This window comes from Lithobates pipiens, unplaced genomic scaffold (genome assembly GCF_037356315.1).
Source record: "Lithobates pipiens isolate NorthernLeopardFrog02 unplaced genomic scaffold, aLitPip1_a1.2 Scaffold_22, whole genome shotgun sequence".
NCBI classification, from domain to species: Eukaryota; Metazoa; Chordata; class Amphibia; order Anura; family Ranidae; genus Lithobates; species Lithobates pipiens.
This window is the reverse complement of record NW_027507784.1, coordinates 78,142,435-78,162,706: the sequence shown is the minus strand read 5'-3', so window position 1 is coordinate 78,162,706 and position 20,272 is coordinate 78,142,435. Positions and strand designations below refer to the sequence as shown.

Below are 20,272 nucleotides of genomic sequence, written 5' to 3'. Positions count from 1 at the left end.
CACACGTAGATGATGCGAATGTGTCTTTAATGAGACATGAGAACGAATTTCTTTGCGGCGAGCCCGGGCATTGAACTTAAGTTGAAAAGTTGATCTTGAAATGCCAATCTTTGAAGTATCTCAGTACAGACAAGTCTAGAGAGCCCGTCTTTATTGAACTGCAATGAAAATGTCACAGGAAAAGTACATCACTTCAGAAGGTTAATGATGGAGGTTGTAGCGGAGAGACGGATGTATTTTGAGATTTGAGTAGGCAGATTTCACTTGTACGCTCGATGACCTCGTGTATCAAATCACTACAATTGTGGAGTTTAACATGTATTTATGGAACTTTGCAAATTTCATAGTTGAAATAATCAAAAGGAAACTACTGTGTTCTGCAACAATTGCTCTACAGATTTTAATTGATTAGCACAGAGTTTACCCAGCAGTAACTTTCCATGTGATTTACACGTAGCACTAACCCCTGAAGGAGCTGCCGGTTTTATTCGGGCTTACCGTTACCTCTTCTGCTCACCTCTTCATCCTAGGGGGGTCCCGTGGAAAGTAGCCCAAATGAAGATGTATCAGACACATGGTCCCTTTTTGAAGATGTATTTAGGGGTAACACCAAAGAAAGACACAAGACACAGTCCTTCAGTAGAGGGTTAGAGGATAAGGGGGAGTTCAGGCACCTGGTAATTGTGGGTTAGAGGTATCAGTCAGATCCAGAGTACAAACAGCTCCACAGACTGGATACAGCAGTCAGTGCTGGGGCAAGGTCATCCAGCGCCCAGGGCAAAGATGCCAAGCTGCGCCCCCCTTTCCCTTAGGGTTGGGGTCAGGGTGCCCTCTACCCTTGCAATAAACCATTGCAAAAGGGGCAGCCTTCCCTCCTGCCCCCCACCTTGTCCCGGCCCTTCCAGCAGTCACCAGATAGGCCTCTCTCACTTGACCTAGCAGCCAATGATATGCCAAACAAAGTCTCTGCCACAGACTTGTTAATTGAACTTAGTGGTTCTTGAGAGTAGATGCACAACAAAGTCTCTGCCACAGACTTGTCAATTAAACTTAGAGATTCTTGAGAGTTTATAGGAAGAACTATTATACAGTAGCAGATTCTTTCAGCTGACCCGGCAATACTGTAAGGATATTTATCCGGGATCCGTCCTCAAACTGAGTTTCCAGGCTCCTCCAGAGACACCAGCCTTGCGCTTGGTCCTCCACTGGAAAAGTCCTCCCCTGGATCCTTCAGCTTTCCTTGGCTTCTCCCCGCAGACAAGACAGCACAGGACCACCCCTGGGCCTACACTCTCAGTTGCAGAGCCACGGGCCAGCAGGCCCCGAGGCGCATGCCCATGCGACACAGACCCCAGGCCAGGAGGGCCCTGGGGTTGGGATCACGGACCCTGGAAAGCAACAAACCCAGAACCAGCGTCAGTACCTTAAATACCCTCTCCCAGAATGCACAGCAGGGAAACCACACCCACTGAACCACTTCTGAGCAACAGGCGGTCTTCAATACATCCAGCCTGCTGCTGTTCCACACCCACTGACGGTGACAGTGACACCTACAGTCAGGTGGGAATCTGTGCCACCCAACTGGACTGGTACAGAAACCAAAACTTTAGAGAAATTAGTCTGAGCCAAACTACAGCTTCAGATAATTACATTTAAAAAAAAAAACAATAGCGTCTGCTCATCAGGAGCAGGGCGCTACATACATATGTAAAGCTACCCCCGGAGGAGCCACTTGAGTATATTTGGTTCTGTACTCTGCCTCTCAACCTCAAGAACAAGTCTCACCCCTCTGGCACACCTGGCAATAATATTATTACAAACACCACCAATGAAAGGCACACTTTAGAGTAAAACACAGAAATAGTCTTTCCCATGAAATTTCTTTGAGATGGTAACAAACAATAGCCATATAGCCGAACAGTAGACAAATATATCTCAAATACTGTAGGTCAACATATAATATGACTGATAATTAAAAGCAATTGAACTCTATGGTGCTATCTGGCTACTTTCAGGGGACTCCTCAAGGCGAGTAACCCCGAGAGCAGAGGCAAACACTCTAACAATTGACAGATTACAAAATAGCAGACACTGTAATGGATTGACTACCCCTCTGTTTGAATTTGGCTCTATGAGTCCAGAGGAAGGAGGGGAGCAGAGGAGTGGCCCTTTCTTATGTGTGATGGCTCCCTTCTGTCCCCTGACACCACAGGCCCACAAAACCAAAAACACTGCACCTAGTTCAGTGATCAATAGCGTAACTCCCAAGCCAGACTACCCCGCTCATGTAATATATTTATAAAAAGTGTAAAAACTGCACTATAAATCATCTATCCCTCAAAAGTAAATAAACAAATAAAAACATTGAGCGGCAATTCTTTTGTACAACACAATCATAAGCAGTAAATAAAGAAAAAGAAACGTGATAATGCATCAATCTCTAAAATGGCAGTGTCCATCATCCATCACCAAAAACCACAGTGAATCCACCACCAGCTGTAGCGACTGCTTAGCAGCTCCTGTAGACCCCTTATTATAGGGGGTTGATGTACGCCTATGGCTTAAAACCCATTCGGGGCCTTTCTTCTGATCACCGGGCTCCTCTACACTTCCGATATCAGTCAGTAAGTTGGATAATAGTTAGGCACCAAAAAGAGATCAATGGCTCCACATAATGTAAAATCCCTGGTGGGTTTATTAAGTATAAAAATAACACTGCACAGCAATGAGTAAAATAAGCACCTTAAGTTTGGTGTGTCGGCCGGCACACAACCAATCAAACCTGTCCGTAGGGACACGAGAGAGATGATGGAGATGGGCGGAGCGATGTGCTCACGTCACCATCACTTTCGTGTCCCGAGGGATGTGTTTGTTTGGTTGTGTGCCGGCTGACACACCAAACTTAAAGTGGATGTAAACCCAATATCATCCTCTCTAAACTACTGCCATAGGGGTCATCTATAAGGATATACATGCCTCCTCCTCTTTACCTGTCAAATGTCTCCCCTCTGTCTGCTATGAGACCCACAAAACTGCATATTCTGTGGGTGGGTCTGTTGTCTGGAGCTCGGTGGTTGGAGTCGTGATGTCAGTAGACTCCCCACCCACCTCTACACTCCCCTTGTCAATATGAATTTTCTCCTGTGTATTTCTTACACTGAACTTCTGCTATGATCACTAACATCCAGTGAAAAGACAGGAAAGTAGCCACATGACTTCAGCATGCCCAATCATGCTGAGGTGGGGAACATCCAATACTTGCAGAGCAGCAGAAAAAAGGAGTGGGAGGGAATTAAAAAATAATGCATGTCTCTTAGGCTAGAGCACAAGATATGTAAATCACCTGTCACTTACAGCAAGGGGGGAGGATTTGACAACGTTTTGCTCTGTTTATCAAGCTTTATCTCACTGAACAATAAGAGGATTGCTCGGAGCTGGAATAACGCTTTGTGGCAAGACTGGGCTCAAATGATAGGAAATCTTATACTCTACTTCAGTGTTTCTCAACTCCAGTCCCCAAGGCGCCCCAACAGGTCATGTTTTCAGGTTTACCATTATTTTGCACAGGTGATTTCATCAGTTTCACTGTGTTAGTAATTACCACAGCTGTTTCTTCTGAGGAAAATCCTGAAAACATGACCCGTTGGGGCGCCGTGAGGACTGGAGTTGAGAAACACTGCTCTACATTATGACATCCACTTTAAGGTGCTTATTTTACTCATTACTTTGAGTGTTATTTTTTTATACTTAATAAACCCGCCAAGGATTTTACACTATTTGGAGCCTTTGATCTCTTTTTGGAGCCTAACTATTAACCAACTTACTGAGTGATATTGTAAGTGTGGAGAAGCCCTGAGATCAGGAGAAAGGCCCTGGCTGAGTTTCAAATCATAGGCATACATCGACCCCCTATAATCAATCAGGCAGCAGGGTGGATCCCATCATTATTATCAGAATGCTCCCTGAGCCTGGAGTGGCTCCTCCCACCAGCTAATAGGGTTCCTTAGCCCTTTATCAGAAGACTCTGAGCCACAGGAGGACAAAATTATTTGTGCTCCTGTGACCCACATGAGAAGTATGGACAAAAAGCTTCTCTTATAAGTGCACATACCGTATGGGAAGATTGTTGCTGAAATGAATGGTCTGGCAGCAGGGTTCTCTTTAATAAATGAAACAGTCAGTGCTGATGCCAGAAGAGAAGATAGAGTGTGCTTGCAGTAGATGAGAGGGATACTTATAGGAACTGACATATAGCAGAGAAAGATGATGACAGAACAAAGGTGACGTTATCTACAGATATGTGGCTCTAAGAACAGAGAAAAGAATAGCAGGTAAATGAGGTGGGCCAAGGGAATGTAGTTTAGTGCAATGAAAGGTCTCAGATTGTATTGATTTTTTTTTCACTAATGTAGTTTGACAAGGAAAGCCAGGAACCAAAGTCCTGACCCTTATTTTCTACAACTAAGATGTGAAGCTTTGTCATCTTTGTTGTTTCTGTCATTGATACTAAACCACTTTGGATTTTATTACTTGTACAGTAAGATCTGGGGGTCCTGACTGCAATATCAAGAGGGAATAAATTTATTTTAATTGATGTTGAAGAGTTAAAGATGGTTGTTAATGCTGTTGGAGCTTCAAAGAGCCCACATCTAGAGGCAATATTGCAAAAAACCCAACTATCCCAAATAGATTTCACACACTAGATGGATCAGAAATGTGAAATATGTAAATTTCTTATTTGATTCCAGCTTTCTAGGCTTCTCACATCTACTAGGAATTATTAGTTTTGTCTTGAAAAACCATCACTTGTCGCCAGTTTCCATCAAGTGAAATACAACCTGATTACGTTTCTGAATTCCTTACAGGATACTTTATATTAGAGAATGACAATTGAAGTTTCTTTGTGTTCAGGATTAGATTGTAAATCAAAGTCTTGTTGGGTACAGAGGGAAAGATTTCACTCAGTAAATGTCTATCTGAAGGACTCATCCGGAGTGACATATTAAACAAACTTATCAGACTTATGTCCATTGAGGCAGGATGGAAAATGCGGTCATTGGTTTGAAAATACTTTTCTGCTATTGATTCTTTTACTTGGCAAGTCGGATTTATAACTTTGTAAAACAACGTTTACGGGTATTTTCTTTTTCCACTTGGTGATATACTTTTATTATAGGCTTTGTGTTATCCACTTGCCTTGACTAATGGTCAACTTCATCCATAGAGGATTATTCAGATTTGGTTTGGCAGTAATGAGTTGAATCACCCAACAGTTCTTTACGTCTCTTGCTCCAATGGTGAGATTTTCTGACAATATTTAGTTTTGTCTAAATATAAACCTACCAGCATATCTTTGGAGTGTGAGAAGAAACCCATGCAAGCAACAGGAGAACACCGAAACTTCATGCAGGTAGTCTCATGATTGAACTAAAAAGCAAACTGCAAACCCCAGTGCTGCAAGATAGCTTGACTATTGTATTGTGTTCTATCTAATACATATTTTGGTTCTCTTCCTTACCTTATGTTCTTAAGTCTTTACAAAGCCAAATAATGGCTCCCTCCTCATTGGCTTACCTTTACATAGGCGATCCCCCCTTCTGTCCATTAGACATGTGCAAAAGGAAAAAATTTGTTTAGTTTCGTTTCATTTTAATTAGTTAATTCATTAATTTCGTTTAGTTATATTCATTAACTTCCTTAAATGCGTTTTCGGATTTCGTTTAGTTTTCTACCGATTTCGAAAATCGGCCACATTCGAAAATATTTCAACCAAATTCGAAAATATTTCAACCAAATTCGAAAATATTTCTACCGGATTCGAAATGATTTCAACATGATTCGACATTATTTCAACCACATTCGAAATGATTTCAACATGATTAGACATTATTTCAACCGCATTCAAAATGATTTCAACATGATTAGACATTATTTCAACCACATTCGAAAATATTTTGTGACCCGAATTTAGGGCCATGTATCTCGGGGTCACTTAGTGCTAGAAACTCCAAATTTGGATATGTTGTAGTGCTAGTACTATTGTGTTTGCATACCAAATTTGGGGTTTCTATCTATAAGTGACCCCAAGATATGTGGCCCCAAATTCGGGTCGCAAAATGTCATTCTCTGCTCTAATAACTAATAACATTTTGCGACCCGATTTTGGGGCCACATATCTCGGGGTCACTTATAGCTAGAAACCCCAAATTGGTATGAAAACACAATAATACTAGCACTACAACATATCCAAATTTGAAGTGTCTAGCACCAAGTGACACCGAGATACATGGCCCTAAAGTCGGGTCACAAAATATTTTCGAATGCGGTTGAAATAATGTCAAATCATGTTGAAATCATTTCGAATGCAGTTGAAATAATGTCAAATGCGGTTGAAATAATTTTGAATCATGTCGAATTCATTCAAATTCATTCATTATATTTCTTTTGTATTCGTTGTAATTTGTTATTTTTTTATTCGGACATTCGGATGCATCCGAATGTCCGAAAGATGCAAAATTCGGCTGAATTTCGATTCGTTACAAAACGAATTGCACAAGCCTACTGTCCATCATGAATGCTGCTGCCAGATTCATCCACCTCACCAATCATTCAGTGTCTGCTACCCCTCTCTACCAATCCCTTAACTGGCTTTTGCTCACCCAACAAATTCAATTCAAAATGCTAACATACAAAGCCATCTACAACTCTGCCCCCAGCTACATCACTAACCTGGTCTCAAAATACCAACCTAATCGCCATCTTCGTTCCTCCCAAGACCTCCTGCTCTCTAGCCTCCTCATCACCTCCTCCCATGCTCGCCTCCAGGACCTCTTCCTTCCTATGGAGCTTCATAACCAAATCTGCCAGACTAGCTCCTACTATGTCCAATTTTAGCCCTTGTACACACTGACAAAGTTGTTGGAAAATCCAATCGTACGTAACGTGATGACGTTATTTCGTTACGATGAGAGGACATTCAGGCTAGTAGCCAATAGCTTTGGTCTAGGAATTGATCTGAGCATGCGTGGTACTTTGTCCGATCGGAATACTCTACACACAATCGGACAAAGTCCGATCGGATCATGTTGTCGGAAAGTTTTATAGCCCAGCTCTAAAACTTTGTCCGTCGGATATTCCGACGGAAACAGTCCAATGGAGCCCACACACAGTCGGATTATCCAACAACACGGTCCGATCGGACATTTTCCGTCAGAATGTCCGACCATGGGTACAAGGGCTTAGACAATCCCTGAAAACCCTTCTTTTCAGAGAAGCCTATCCTGCCTGTACCTAAGTCCCTTTCTCCAACAGATCATCCCCCACAGTTATTACCTTTTGTATCCCTTGACACTTTCTTTTAGATTGTAAGCTCTAATGAGCAGGACCCTCCAAATCCTCCTGCTTTGACTTGTTTTGTAACTGTACTGTTTGCCCTCACATTGTAAAGCGCTGCAGAAACTGTTGGCGCTATGTAAATACTGTATTATAATAATAATTAAAGGTTGCCCACCTCCCCTATGGACCCTTATCTCTTATTACCACGACTATTAAAATGCCAAATAATGGTGTCATACTCCCCCTAATGGATTTTAATTCCCAGTTTATTGCGCAAAACTGGGAATGGGAATCCATCAAGGGGAGTATGACACCATTATCTGGCTTTGTAATGGCCTTGGTAATCAGGAATAGGTAGGAGGGGGAAACGATCATTTGACTTAGTCACAGAGGTAGTGACAGTTCCAAATCACATTGACAAGTCGCCCCCTATTGTCAGCAATTGTGCCGTTCAAATCGGTGTGACTCTGACTTTGTTGTGCCACTGCAATTTGAAAAAAGGTTCCTGTTCTATTTTTTGTAATTTCAGGTGCGACTTACATAGACACTTGTACATGAAGCGCACAAATGTCAGGCAAGTCGCACCTGAAATCGCACTGACCTGCGGCTTTGAAATCAGGCTACTTCAAGTGCAGTAGTAAGATTTCAAAGCCACATTCAGTGTGAACCAGGGCTAAGTCCATGAAGTACAATACAATCATCAAACTGCCTTAAAGAAGAAGTAAAGTTTTCCCTTTTAACCGATTCAACCTCTGTGGTTTTTATTTTTGGTGCTATAAACAAACAAAAACGAGCAACAATTTTGAGAAAAAGCAATATTTTTTAGTTTTTGCTATAATAAATATACATAAAAAAAACAAATTTTTTCCTCAGTTTAGACCGATGTGTATTCTTCTACATATTTGCGGTAAACAAAATTGCAATAAGCGTATACTGATATTATTATTATTTTTTTACTAGTAATGGCGGCGATCTGCGATTTTTATTGTGACTGCGACATTATGGCGGACACATTGGACACTGTTCACACTATTTTGGGACCATTGTCATTTATACAGCAATCAGTGCTATAAAAATGCACTGATTACTGTGTAAATGACACTGGCAGGGAAGGGGTTAAACACTAGGAGGCGATCAAGGGGTTAAGTGTGTCCTAGGGAGTGATTCTAACTGTGGGGGGGAGGGGCTTCAACTCACATGACAGCGATCACTGCTCCCGATGACAGGGAGCAGTGATCTCTGTCATGTCACGAGGCAGAACGGGGAAATGCCTTGTTTACATAGGCACTTCCCCGTTCTGTGGCTCTGTGACATGATCGACGGGAGACCGGCGGACATCGAGTCCAGCAGCCCCGCGGGCACGGTCACACAGTACACAGTGGGCACACGTGCCTCCAGTGGCGCACGCACACTAGCCCTGCCATTTAAAGGGGACATACAGGTATGCCCATTTGCCCACTGCTGCCATTGTGCCGACGTATATCGGCATGCAGCGGTCGGCAAGTGGTTAATTGTACCTATAGGTAAGCGTATAATAAGGCTTACTTGTACTGTAACTATCACCTTAACTTGAACCGTGTAGGAGATATTTACTATATACGCCGCCGCCAACATCATTGGCGCATGCGTTCCGAAGGAACAGCCGCTCGTGCCCTTTCTTCAGGGCCCTGTATCGTTAACGGTGGCTCCTGCACGCATACGCAGGGGTGACGTCATTGTGGCTTCAGCCAATCACAGCCCTGGAGCCCACAAACCCAGAAGAAGATGGGGAAGATGTCAGCAGTGTTTTGTTCTAAGATAAGTATTTCATAATGAGCTAGTATGCGATGCATACTAGCTCATTATTCCTTAGTCTTACTTTTTTTTTTTGTTTGTTTTTTGGGGGGTTTACAACCTCTTTAAGCAGTTAAGCCAGTTTTATTTCTGTACCGGCAACACAGTGGCTTAGTGGTTAGCCCTTCTTGCAGCAAAGGGGTCCTTGATACGATTTCCAGACAGGACACTACCTGTATGGAGTTTTCCCTTTGCTTGAATGGGGTTCCTCAAACATTCGAAAGACATACAGGTGGGTTAATTTTCTCCTGTCTAAAGTTGTCCCCGTACGGGTATAAATGTAAGCTAGGGAGGGACCTCAGATTGTAAGCTCCTTCAGGGCAGGGACTGATGTGTACAGAATAGAAAGTGCTCCATAAACAGTTGGCACAATTTTAATACTTTTTATAAATAATGTGCTTTATCTAATAAACCTGCCAGTTCTCTTCCTTACCTTGTGGACTTGGTCCTTGGGATAGTTGCAGTCCGATTTGCCAAGCAGTAGCAGTTTTCTTTTCCTTGGTGGTAGTTGAGCAATACTTGAATATTCTGCTTGAAGATATTTCACAAACAGGTGATAAGAAATATAAAAGGCGCACAGGTGATGCAGCTTGCCAGCAGATAAATGGTAAAAGAATAAGATCATTATGAAAATCCTATTGCTTGGAGCTAGTTACCAATCACAGGACAAGGCTGCTACTACCAACTGCTGATGAGCCTTTGTGCCAATTGACAGAATACATTCTAAGTGGCTGTAAAGCATTTTTTTTTCCTCATAAAAATAACAACCATGCCTATACTTACAGTGCCTTGAAAAATAATTCATACTCCACATTTTGTCATGCTACAACCAAAAATGTAAATGGATTTTATTGGGATTTTATGTGATAGACCAACACAAAGTGGCACATAATTGTGAAGTGGAAGGAAAATGATAAATGGTTTTTAACATATTTTACAAATAAATATGTGAAAAGTATGGGGTACGTTTGTTTGGCGCCCCCCGGAGTCAATACTTTGTAGAACCGCCTTTCAATGCAAATACAGTTGCAAGACTTTTTGGGGATGTCTCTACCAGCTTTGCATATCTAGAAAGTAATATTTTTGCACATTCTTCTCTTCAAAATATCTCAAGCTCCATCAGATTGGAGCTTGAGAACACCCAGCAGTTCGCATAGGGCAGTGTGAACTGCTGCCGGGAGACATGTGATTCGTAGGGTTCCCTCCCGCATCGCTGAAGTGTGAACCGAACCTAAGGCAAGCCATAGATGATTCGACTTTCTTTCCTTCCACCAATGGGCTTCAGGAAAGAAAAACACTCAATTCCCCATCAACACAGGAAGTGTTGATGGAGGAATCCCTCCTGCAGCGCTATTGAGTTCTGCTGGGGGGGGGGTGGTGCCCTTTCCCTGCCTACAGAACACAATGATTACTGCTAGCCACTTGACTCACCGGCAGTAATCACATGGCAAAAATTTGTCAGGCTTCTCATACTGAAGTTGATTGATGGACCGATCAGTCTGCCCACACATGGATCTAATTTTGATTGGTCCCGGCTGAATCAGCCGCAGATGTGATGGCCGGCTTAATAATAGAAATGTTCCCTGTCACTCTGTGCACTGCTTAGATCTCTATTGAATTCAGCTCAGAAATAAACACATAACTCCCGCTGGCGCGTCTCCTTTCTGTATGTGTGACAGATGTTTATACTGATGACATTGATTTATATAGATCCACTGTTGTGTCTCCTGACAGGTGTACGAGGTAGTCCCCTGTTATACGGAATGCAATCAGTACTTGTGGGTGTCTGAGCCGTGGTCCGCCTGCAAGCTGCACAGCGAGGGGAAGACCGCCGGCTGCGGGCTCGGAATACAAATCAGAAGAGTGCGGTGAGTGAAGGAAGCAGTTCATCTCTGCTGACGGGACAATACATCATGTGTGAGCCGCTCACTGCAGTGTCACACACACAGCAAACACTTCACAACTTTCTTCTGCAATGTTGTTTCTCTGTTGCCAACTGAAGTTTTTGCTGTGGAAAAGTAGGGCGCACACGGGAGGGGGGGTAAAACAGGGGGGGAGTAAAAGCAGGCAATTGATGCATGGGTTTTATGGCCCCTTGGCCATAGGGTTGCTACCTTTTTTTTCAAGTCAAGTCAAACCCGAACACTTTCGTGGAGCACAACAACTTTGTTTTATAGTATATACATATATTTTGCTATTAAATGAAATTTCTAATTATATGAATTTAATAGCAAGAGTTCTCCTTTACATCAGAGTCCACAGAGTTCCCCTTTTACATCTGAATCCACAGAGTTCTCTTTTTACATCTGAATCCACAGAGTTCTCTTTTTACATCTGAATCCCCAGAGTTCCCCAGTTCTCCTTTTACATCTGAATCCACGGAGTTCCCCTTTTACATCTGAATCCACAGAGTTCCCTTTTTACATCTGAATCCACAGAGTTCTCCTTTTACATCTGAATCCACAGAGTTCCCCTTTTACATCTGAATCCGCAGAGTTCTCCTTTTACATCTGAATCCACAGAGTTCCCCTTTTACTTCTGAACTTGCACAGTTCCCCTTCACTGTAAGGGGGGACTCTGCAGACTCTGATGTAAGGGAGAACTCTAGGGACTCTAACATAAGGGAACCCTAATTTAACCACTTAAGGACCAGCCTCGTTTTGAGATTTTGGTGTTTACATGTTTAAAACTGTTTTTTTTTTTTATGCTAGAAATTTACTTAGAACCCCCAAACATTATTGATTTTTTTTTTCTAACACGCTGTGATTTGAACACGGGTTTTCATATGCGGGCGCTACTCACGTATGCATTCGCTTCTGTGCACAAGCTCGGTGGGACGGGGCGTGTTTAAAAATATATATATATATATATATTATTATTTATTTTACCTTTTATCTTTTATTTTTACACAGTTTTTTTTTTAATTCTCACTTTTATTCCTATTACAAGGAATGTAAACATCCCTTGTAATAGAAAAAAGCATGACAGGACCTCTTAAATATGAGATTTGGGGTGAAAAATTCCTCCAATCTCATATTTACACTAAAATGCAATAAAAAAATAAAAATGTGTAATTTAAAAAAATTATTTAAATAAAATGGCCCTTTAAGAGCTATGGGCAGAAGTGAAATTTTGACATCGCTTCCACCCTACAATTGTATGGAGATGGGTGGGGGCCATATTCCCCTCACTCGTCTCCATACCTGACAGGAGAAAGGACGCGATCGCCTCTGCCGACGGCTCCGGTAAGCGGCGGAGGGCAACGAATCACGGTGGGAAGGGGGGGGGCCTCTCCCGCCACCGATAAAAGTGAGCTTGCGGTGAATCCGCCGCAGAGACCACTTTTATCTTGTAGCGGACTGCCCGCTGAAGATGAGAATACTGGGGTTAGGGCAGATCGAGCCCTCTCTCCTCTCCCATCTTTGTGTGTGTTTGGGGGGGGATTGTTAATGCTGGCTTTGGGCAGTGTGAAAGAAAGAAAGTGTAACAGCTACAGCCAGCAACCCTGCTGGGAAGCCATAGTCCGATCTGAATAATGTGTCTGGGTTTCAGGCAGTCTGAAACCCGGACGCATGATTCCAAACCCAAACTGTCCAGGTGAAACCCGGACAGGTGGCAACCCTACCTGGCTACCCAGCAAAACTAGGCCATGCAGCAGCTCAGGGCTTTGCACACCTTGCAGCCATAAAGCCTTGCTGAGTGACCAACAAAAATGAAACAGCATTTTTCAATTAGCAAGCAGCACAGCAGTTAATGGTGTTAGGCAGTCACCGCCTTGCAATGCATGCAGTTGCGGCTCAGTGGGTCGGCATTTTCGAGGCTAAAACAGGTGCTGAGAAGGCAACCTATCATATATACTTGTCAAACGCCTCTGAAGAGCGTTCTGCCATAAATTGCTTTTCAGAGGGGAGGCAAAGGCTGGTGAACGAGCTCTTTCAGCAAATTGACTCTTCCTGGAGCCATCAAATTTTCTAGCTAATTCAAAAGCACATTGCTAGTCAGTAAAACAAATAATTTATTAAAAAGAAGACCGCTACTAGTAAACATTTAAACTACTTGGATTTTCTCTGCTTTTACCTGTACATTTTTATTTTATTTTTTTTAAAGTTGGTGACAGGGTCTCTTTAAAGTGTAACTAAAAGCAAAAAAAAAAAAAACTTTTCTTTTGGGGGGGGGGGGGTTTGGCCAACTGTTGTATCTTCCGAGTATTACCCACGCTGACCTGCTGGGTCCCTTACTTGACTCTTCAGCCAACTGCTGAACTCTCTTGCAAGCGTCACCCTGGCTATCCCGCTGGGTCCTTGGCTTTACTTCTGCTGAGGCTTTCCCAACTTCTCCACCATTCCCGGTTAGTGAAAACGGCTGCTCGGGTTCTCTTTCTCAGACTTTGGCCTCTGATGATTGGAACGTTGTCCCTTAAAGACTGCAGTTTTCCCCTTTATCTCTGGCAACAGGAATGGTTGTCCTCCGTTAGCAACTCTGTCCCTTCACCTCTGACAAAGAGGGGTTCTCCGGCCGGTAGAACCCTTACAACTTACAACATAAAGCCCCAACCCTATGCTGCTTCTTCTATCTCTGGATAGGCCTCAACTACCTACCACCCAGGGAACTCCCGGTTAGGCCTAAACTGCCCAGCACCCAGAGGCTTTCAACACACGTCCACCCAGACAGCCGCCCAGGTGGCACCGAACACCCCGATCACCTGACTCCTCCCAAATAAATAGGCTCTCCCAGAAAACACCTGCCAATTGACTAGAGCAACCTATCCAATCATATTCCAAGTTCATATGCACCTTATCATTCCAATGCCATAGGTAACAATGCCACCCAGTGGCAGAGGAGAGAGGTGCATCAAACTCAGAAGTAGGAAAAGAGTCAGGAGATCAACTAACAATTGGCTAAGTTAGTTACCACCTAGCAAACAAGATTTGACAGCATCCCTGTTCAAGATCAGGGTGCTACAAGTGCATAGCTATAAAAAGGTAACATGCACACAACAACATATTCCCTGTACATTGATGGGAACAAATTGGGTGGGTTCAGTATACTGCCATGGATAGGCATCAGGAAAGTAAAATTACGGTAAGTATGATACAATTTTCTGTTTTCCTGGTGCCTCCATAGCAGCATACATGTGATAGATCAATAACTAGCTACCAGGGTGGGAAACTTCAGCAAATCCTATCATATAAGAAAGGGAGTAAGCTACTGGCTTCCCGCCAAAGACAGGCCCATTTACAGGGAGACTGATAGGGACCCAGAGTTACAGGGAGACTGATGGGGACCCAGATGTATAGGGAGACTGATAGGGACCCAGAGTTACAGGGAGACTGATGCGGACCCAGATGTATAGGGAGACTAATGGGAACCCAGATGTACAGGAAGACTGATGGGGACCCAGATGTATAGGGAGACTGATAGGGACCCAGATGTATAGGGAGACTGATGGGAACCCAGATTACAGGAAGACTGATGGGGACCCAGATGAATAGGGAGACTGATGGGGACCCGGATGTATAGGGAGACTGATGGGGACCCAGATATAAGACTGATGGGGACCCAGATATATAGGGAGACTGATGGAGACCCAGATGTATAGGGAGACTGATGGAGACCCAGATGTATAGGGAGACTGATAGAGACCCAGATGTAAGGTGGGACTCTGTTGGGGATGCTGATTTAAAGGGGGGCTCTGATGAGAACCCTGATGTAAGGGGGGACTCTGATGGGGATCCTGATGCATGGGGGGATCTGATGGAGATCCTGATGTACAGGAAAACTAATGGGAACCCAGGTGTAAGGTGGGACTGTGTTGGTGATGCTGATGTTAGGAGACTCTGAGATGAACTCTGATTTTAGGGGGTCTCAGATGGGGGTCTTGATGCATGGGGGAATCTGATGGGGACCTTGATATGAGAGGGTCTCTCTTGGGGGCCTATATCTAAGGGGGGACTCTAATAACCACCTTCATGTAAGGGGCACTCTAATGAGTTTTTTTTTAGGCCACGAATATTTGTAAAATATATGACATGGCCCTTGTACTGAAAAAAATTTAAAATCCCTGCTTTATAGGGAAAAATTGCTTTTATATATGCTTTGGGTTCCATTGATAAAACAAATATGCTGTGGGAATGCCTTGAACATGCACACAATCAGAAATAGTTGCCACAATGTGTCTAATATGTGTTTTTCTTATGACTGTTAACTCCATCTAGTGGCCATAAAGTAGTATTTCTCTGATTCAGGTATTTCAGGAAAATACTGCATTATAGCCACTAGGTGGTGCTGACAGTCATAGAAAATACACATACAGTATTAGGCCGAATGCTGTGATAATTCATGATGTATGTGCGAACGCTTGAGCGTGGTTCATATCTGTCAGTATCTACAGAGCTAGCAGGATGAAGCCAGAGCCTTGCACATGTGCTTAATGAATAAAATACGCGGTTTTGTCCGTAATGGTTGCACTTTCTCTTGAACTCTCTTTCCATATTTCTTCAACACATCAGCTGCCTGCATCAGAATTATTTCTGAGCAGAGGACAGGGCAGGTAAGTTTACATATTAATGAATGGCACGGCGGTTCGGCACGCTCCTGCAATTATCGCGATTTGTGGACTGTCTCCAGCTATGTGAAGTCTGGAAAGAATACAGGAAAAAATATTACATTATTTAAATTTAATTCAGTTGGAACGTCTGTTCAGCTAAATGTTTTATTTCGCATCCCTGACATTTATATTACACTCTCCAGCAAGAGTACAATAATCTGATTTTGTTATGAAGGTTAAAAAGACTTGTATATTGGATTTTCCATTACCAAGAATTATAACCAGACCAGCTGTGACATAAGTATTGTGGGAGTAATATTTGTATTAGCAACTCAGCAAGCAATAAGATGGATAAGTCAAGATGTAAAGAGGACCTGTCTATATGGATAAGAGAAAAATAGTGTGGTTGGGGTGCCGCCGCACAGCAATGCTTCAGAAATCGCATATGAGCCGTTATTTTTTCATTTTTTTAAGACAGCACATCATGTAGTTCCCATCGGCATGTTGTGGTGTGCTAAAACACAGGCATTGAGATTTGCTTTCATTGTGCGCTGGGTTGCCATTGAAAATTAATTCAAAATGCAACAAAGCGCACAATGGGGGGAGATTTAATAAATCCGGAGAGCGTAAAATCTGGTGCAGCTCTGCATAGAAACCAATCAGCCTCCAGGTTTTATTATCAAAGCTTAACTGAACAAGCTGAAGCCAGAAGCTGATTGGCTACCGTGTGGAGCTGCACTAGATTTTGCACGCTCCAATTTTAGTAAATCAACCCCAATGTGTACCAATTGGCCTAATGAGGGCAACATTTAGAAACCTCACCTATTTCTTATGTCTAGAAAGAAATAGCGTAGAATCAGTTGAGGATCACTAACAAAGCTTTTATTATTATGTACATTGAAATTGGGACATTTTTGCACTGCGTTTAATATACACCGATCAGCCATAACGTTATGATCACCCACCATAACAATTATGACCACCCACCTAATGTTGAGTAGATCCCACTTTTGCCACCAAAACAACCCTGATCTGGTAAGGCATGGACTGCACTAGACAAAGCATCTCGCTACCTCCACCAGCCTGCCTTCTTCTCATACTTTATCCCAGTGCCGTCTCTTCCCCCAGTAAGTGATGAACACACAACTGGCCATCCACATGATGTAGAAGAAAATGTGACTTATCAGACCACACCACCTTCTTCCATTGCTCTATGGTCCAGTTCTGCTGCTCATGTGCCTATCGTAGGCACCTTTGGCTGTGGGCACGCAGACATCCCAACCTGCAAAAACTCATTTCAGGGAGGTCACCCCCCACCACCCCCCCCCCCCCCCATTCATAATAAAATATTATAATAAAATAATACTTTAAAGATAATTAATAATATAATGCCATAATAAAATGATACTTTAAAAAATAATATTGTGTCCACACTCACCAACAATACACCCTCACTGTGCCCATTTGCAGCCACATCAATGCCAACAGTGCAGCCTCACTGTGCCCTTCTGCAACCTCATCAGTGCCCATCAATGCAGCCTCACTGTGCCCTTCAATGCAGCCTCACTGAGCCATCAATGCAGACTCACTGTGCCCATCTGCAGCCTTATCAGTGCCAATAATGCAGCCACACTGTGCCCATTTGCAGCCTCATCAGTGCCAACACTGCAGCCTCACTGTGCCCATCAGTGCAGCCTCACTGAGCCATCAATGCAGCCTCACTGTGCCCATCTGCAGCCTCATTAGTGTCAACAATGCAGCCTCACTGTGCCAACAATGCAGCCTCAGTGTGCTCACCATCTGTATCCTCATCAGTGCCCATCTTCAGCCTCACTGTGCCCATCTGTATCCTCATCATTGCCCATTTGCAGCTTCACTGTGCCAACAATGCAGCCTCACTGTGCCCATCTGTATCCTCATCAGTGCCCATCTGCAGCCTTACTCTGCCAACAATGCAGCCTCACTATGCCGATCTTTATCCTCATCAGTGTCCATGTGCAATCTGCAGCCTCACCAGTAACTTGATTACACACAGCGGGTGTTTCCCGCAGTGTCATGCAGCTGCAGTCTTAAATGTTCGGCGGCCGTCCACTGTAACAAAGCCCCGCCTCCTCATCCATGATAGACGGTCAACTGAACACTGATACAATGCTTGGAAATAAAATTAGTGTTCCGTCTATCATGGAGGAGGAGATGGGGCTTTGTTACAGTGGACGGCCGCCGAACATTTAAGACTGCAGCTACATGGCACAGTGGGAGACACCTGCCGTTTGTAATTACTCTCCAGGCTGAGTGGCAGTGCAGGCTCATTCGGGGGATCGTGCCACACTCGCCGGTGTCCGTGAGCCCGCCATCAAATGCTGCAGACTTGAGATGTCTGGACACGGGTCAGCATGGACACTCTGACCGATCTACCGCTACAGAGCTCCATACACAGAAAACTGCCATGCACTGTGCGTGCTGAAAGCTTTCTATCAACACCAGTATTAACTTTTTCAGCAATTTGATCCACAGTAGCTCTTCTATTGGATCGGTCTATACAGGCCATTCTTCACTCCCTACATGCATCAAGGAGCCTTGGCAAACCATGGCCCTGTCACCAGTTTGCCGGTTTTCCTTCCTTGCACCACTTTTGGTAGGTCCTCCTGACCACTGCAGACCAGGAACATCCACAAGAGCTGCAGTCATGGAGTTGTTCTGACCCAGTCATCTAACCATTTCAATTTGGCCCTTCTAAAAAGTCACTCAAATCCTTACACTTGCTCATATTTATTTCCTGCTTTCAACACATCAACTTCAGGGACAACATGTTTATTCGCTGCCTAATACACCCTACCCACTCTCAGGTGTCATTGTAACAAGATAATCAATGGTATTCACTTTACCTGTCAGTGTTCATGATGTTATGGTGTATGTTTGATGAAGATTTAAATGCATAATGATAGAAGTTGAGTTTTATAGGTCAAAGGCCATGTGAGGTTGAGCTTACAGTATTGCAGCTATTGATTGTATGATGTTTCCTTTGTCATCACATCTTTATGCATCTCTATACGTGGGAAATATGTATATACTGTGAATATATATATATATATATATATATATATATATATATATATATATATATATATATATATAGTGCGTATGTGTGTAAATACAGTGTATATATACTGTGTGTGTGTGTGTGTGTGTGTGTATATATATATATATATATATATATATATATATATACACTGCTGGGCAACCGTTTTAGGCAGGGGTGAAGAAATACTGTAAAGTAAGAATGCTTTCAAAAATATATATTTTGTTTTTACATTTTTTATCAATTTACAAAATGCAAAGCGAACACAAGCAAAATCTAATTCAAATCAATATTTGGTGTGACTACCCTTTGGCTTCAAAACAGCATCAATTCGTAATCTTCATACACACTATTTGATTTTCTGCAGATTTTTGTCTTCAGATTTACCAAAACCATATAAAATGAGGTTAAACCTTAAGCCCTTGTACACACGGTCAGACGTTCAGACGGAAAATATCCGATTGGACTGTGTTGTCGGATAATCCGACTGTGTGTGGGCTCCATCTGACTTTTTCCGTCGGAATGTCCGACCAACAAAGTTTGAGAGCTGGATATAACATTTTCTGACAACATGATCCAATCGGACTTTGTCCGATCGTTTGTAGAGAATTCCGATCGGACAAAGTGCCACGCATGCTCAGATCAAATTACGAGACCAAAGCTATTGGCTACTAGGCTGAATGTAGTCCCGTCGTAATGAACGAACGTCATCACGTTCCGAACGATCGGATTTTCCAACAACTTTGTCCAACTGTGTGTAAGCAACACAAGTTTCGGACAAAATCCGTCTGAAAAAATCCGACGGATTGTGTGTACAAACGCTTAGAGTTTAAATTTGTATGCCATCAGGCAAGCCCTTGCATTACATTGTATTTGGTAAATCTGAAGACAATAATCCGCAGAAAATCGAATAGTGTGTATGGGGTGTTATACTTGCACACGTTGCACACTTGCACAAAGTCAGGGATTGTGTAGGACTAGAGTCAGGTGTATGATTAACCAATTATACCAAGCAGGTGCCAGTGATCATCAATTTCATATGTAGGTTGAAACACAGTCACTGAAACAGAAACAGCTGTGTAGGAGGCTTAAAACTGGGTGAGGAACTGTCAAACTCTGCTACTAAGGTGAGGTTGTGGAAGACAGTTTCATGTCACAGGTCATACACCATGGCAAGACTGAGCAGAGCAGCACGACACAAGGTGGTTATGTTGCATCAGCAAGGTCTCTCCCAGGCAGGTATTTCAAAGCAGACTGGGGTTTCAAGATGTGCTGTTCAAGCTCTATTGAAGAAGCACAAAAAAAAGTACACATCATGCTTGTTTCCCTTTGACATCCAAAGCTGTCCATTAGTGCCATCAGCACAAAACTGGTGGAAACCATTGAGAAGCAGGTACACCCATCTACTGTCCAGAGAAGTCTGGCCAGAAGTGGTCTTCATGGAAGAATTGTGGCCAAAAAGTCATACCTCCGATGTG

The 20,272-nt window shown here is 43.1% G+C and overlaps 1 protein-coding gene across 2 annotated transcripts in view; it reads left to right on the top strand.

Moving 5' to 3' along the window:
• Positions 1 to 20,272, top strand: part of THSD7B (thrombospondin type 1 domain containing 7B) — an 820,891-nt gene that overhangs the window by 607,130 nt on the left and 193,489 nt on the right. For both annotated transcript variants that reach the window (XM_077447767.1, XM_077447766.1), the window contains exon 17: positions 10,903 to 11,036. In XM_077447767.1, coding sequence (XP_077303893.1) covers positions 10,903 to 11,036 — 134 coding nt within the window. The remainder of the gene's footprint in view (positions 1 to 10,902; positions 11,037 to 20,272) is intronic.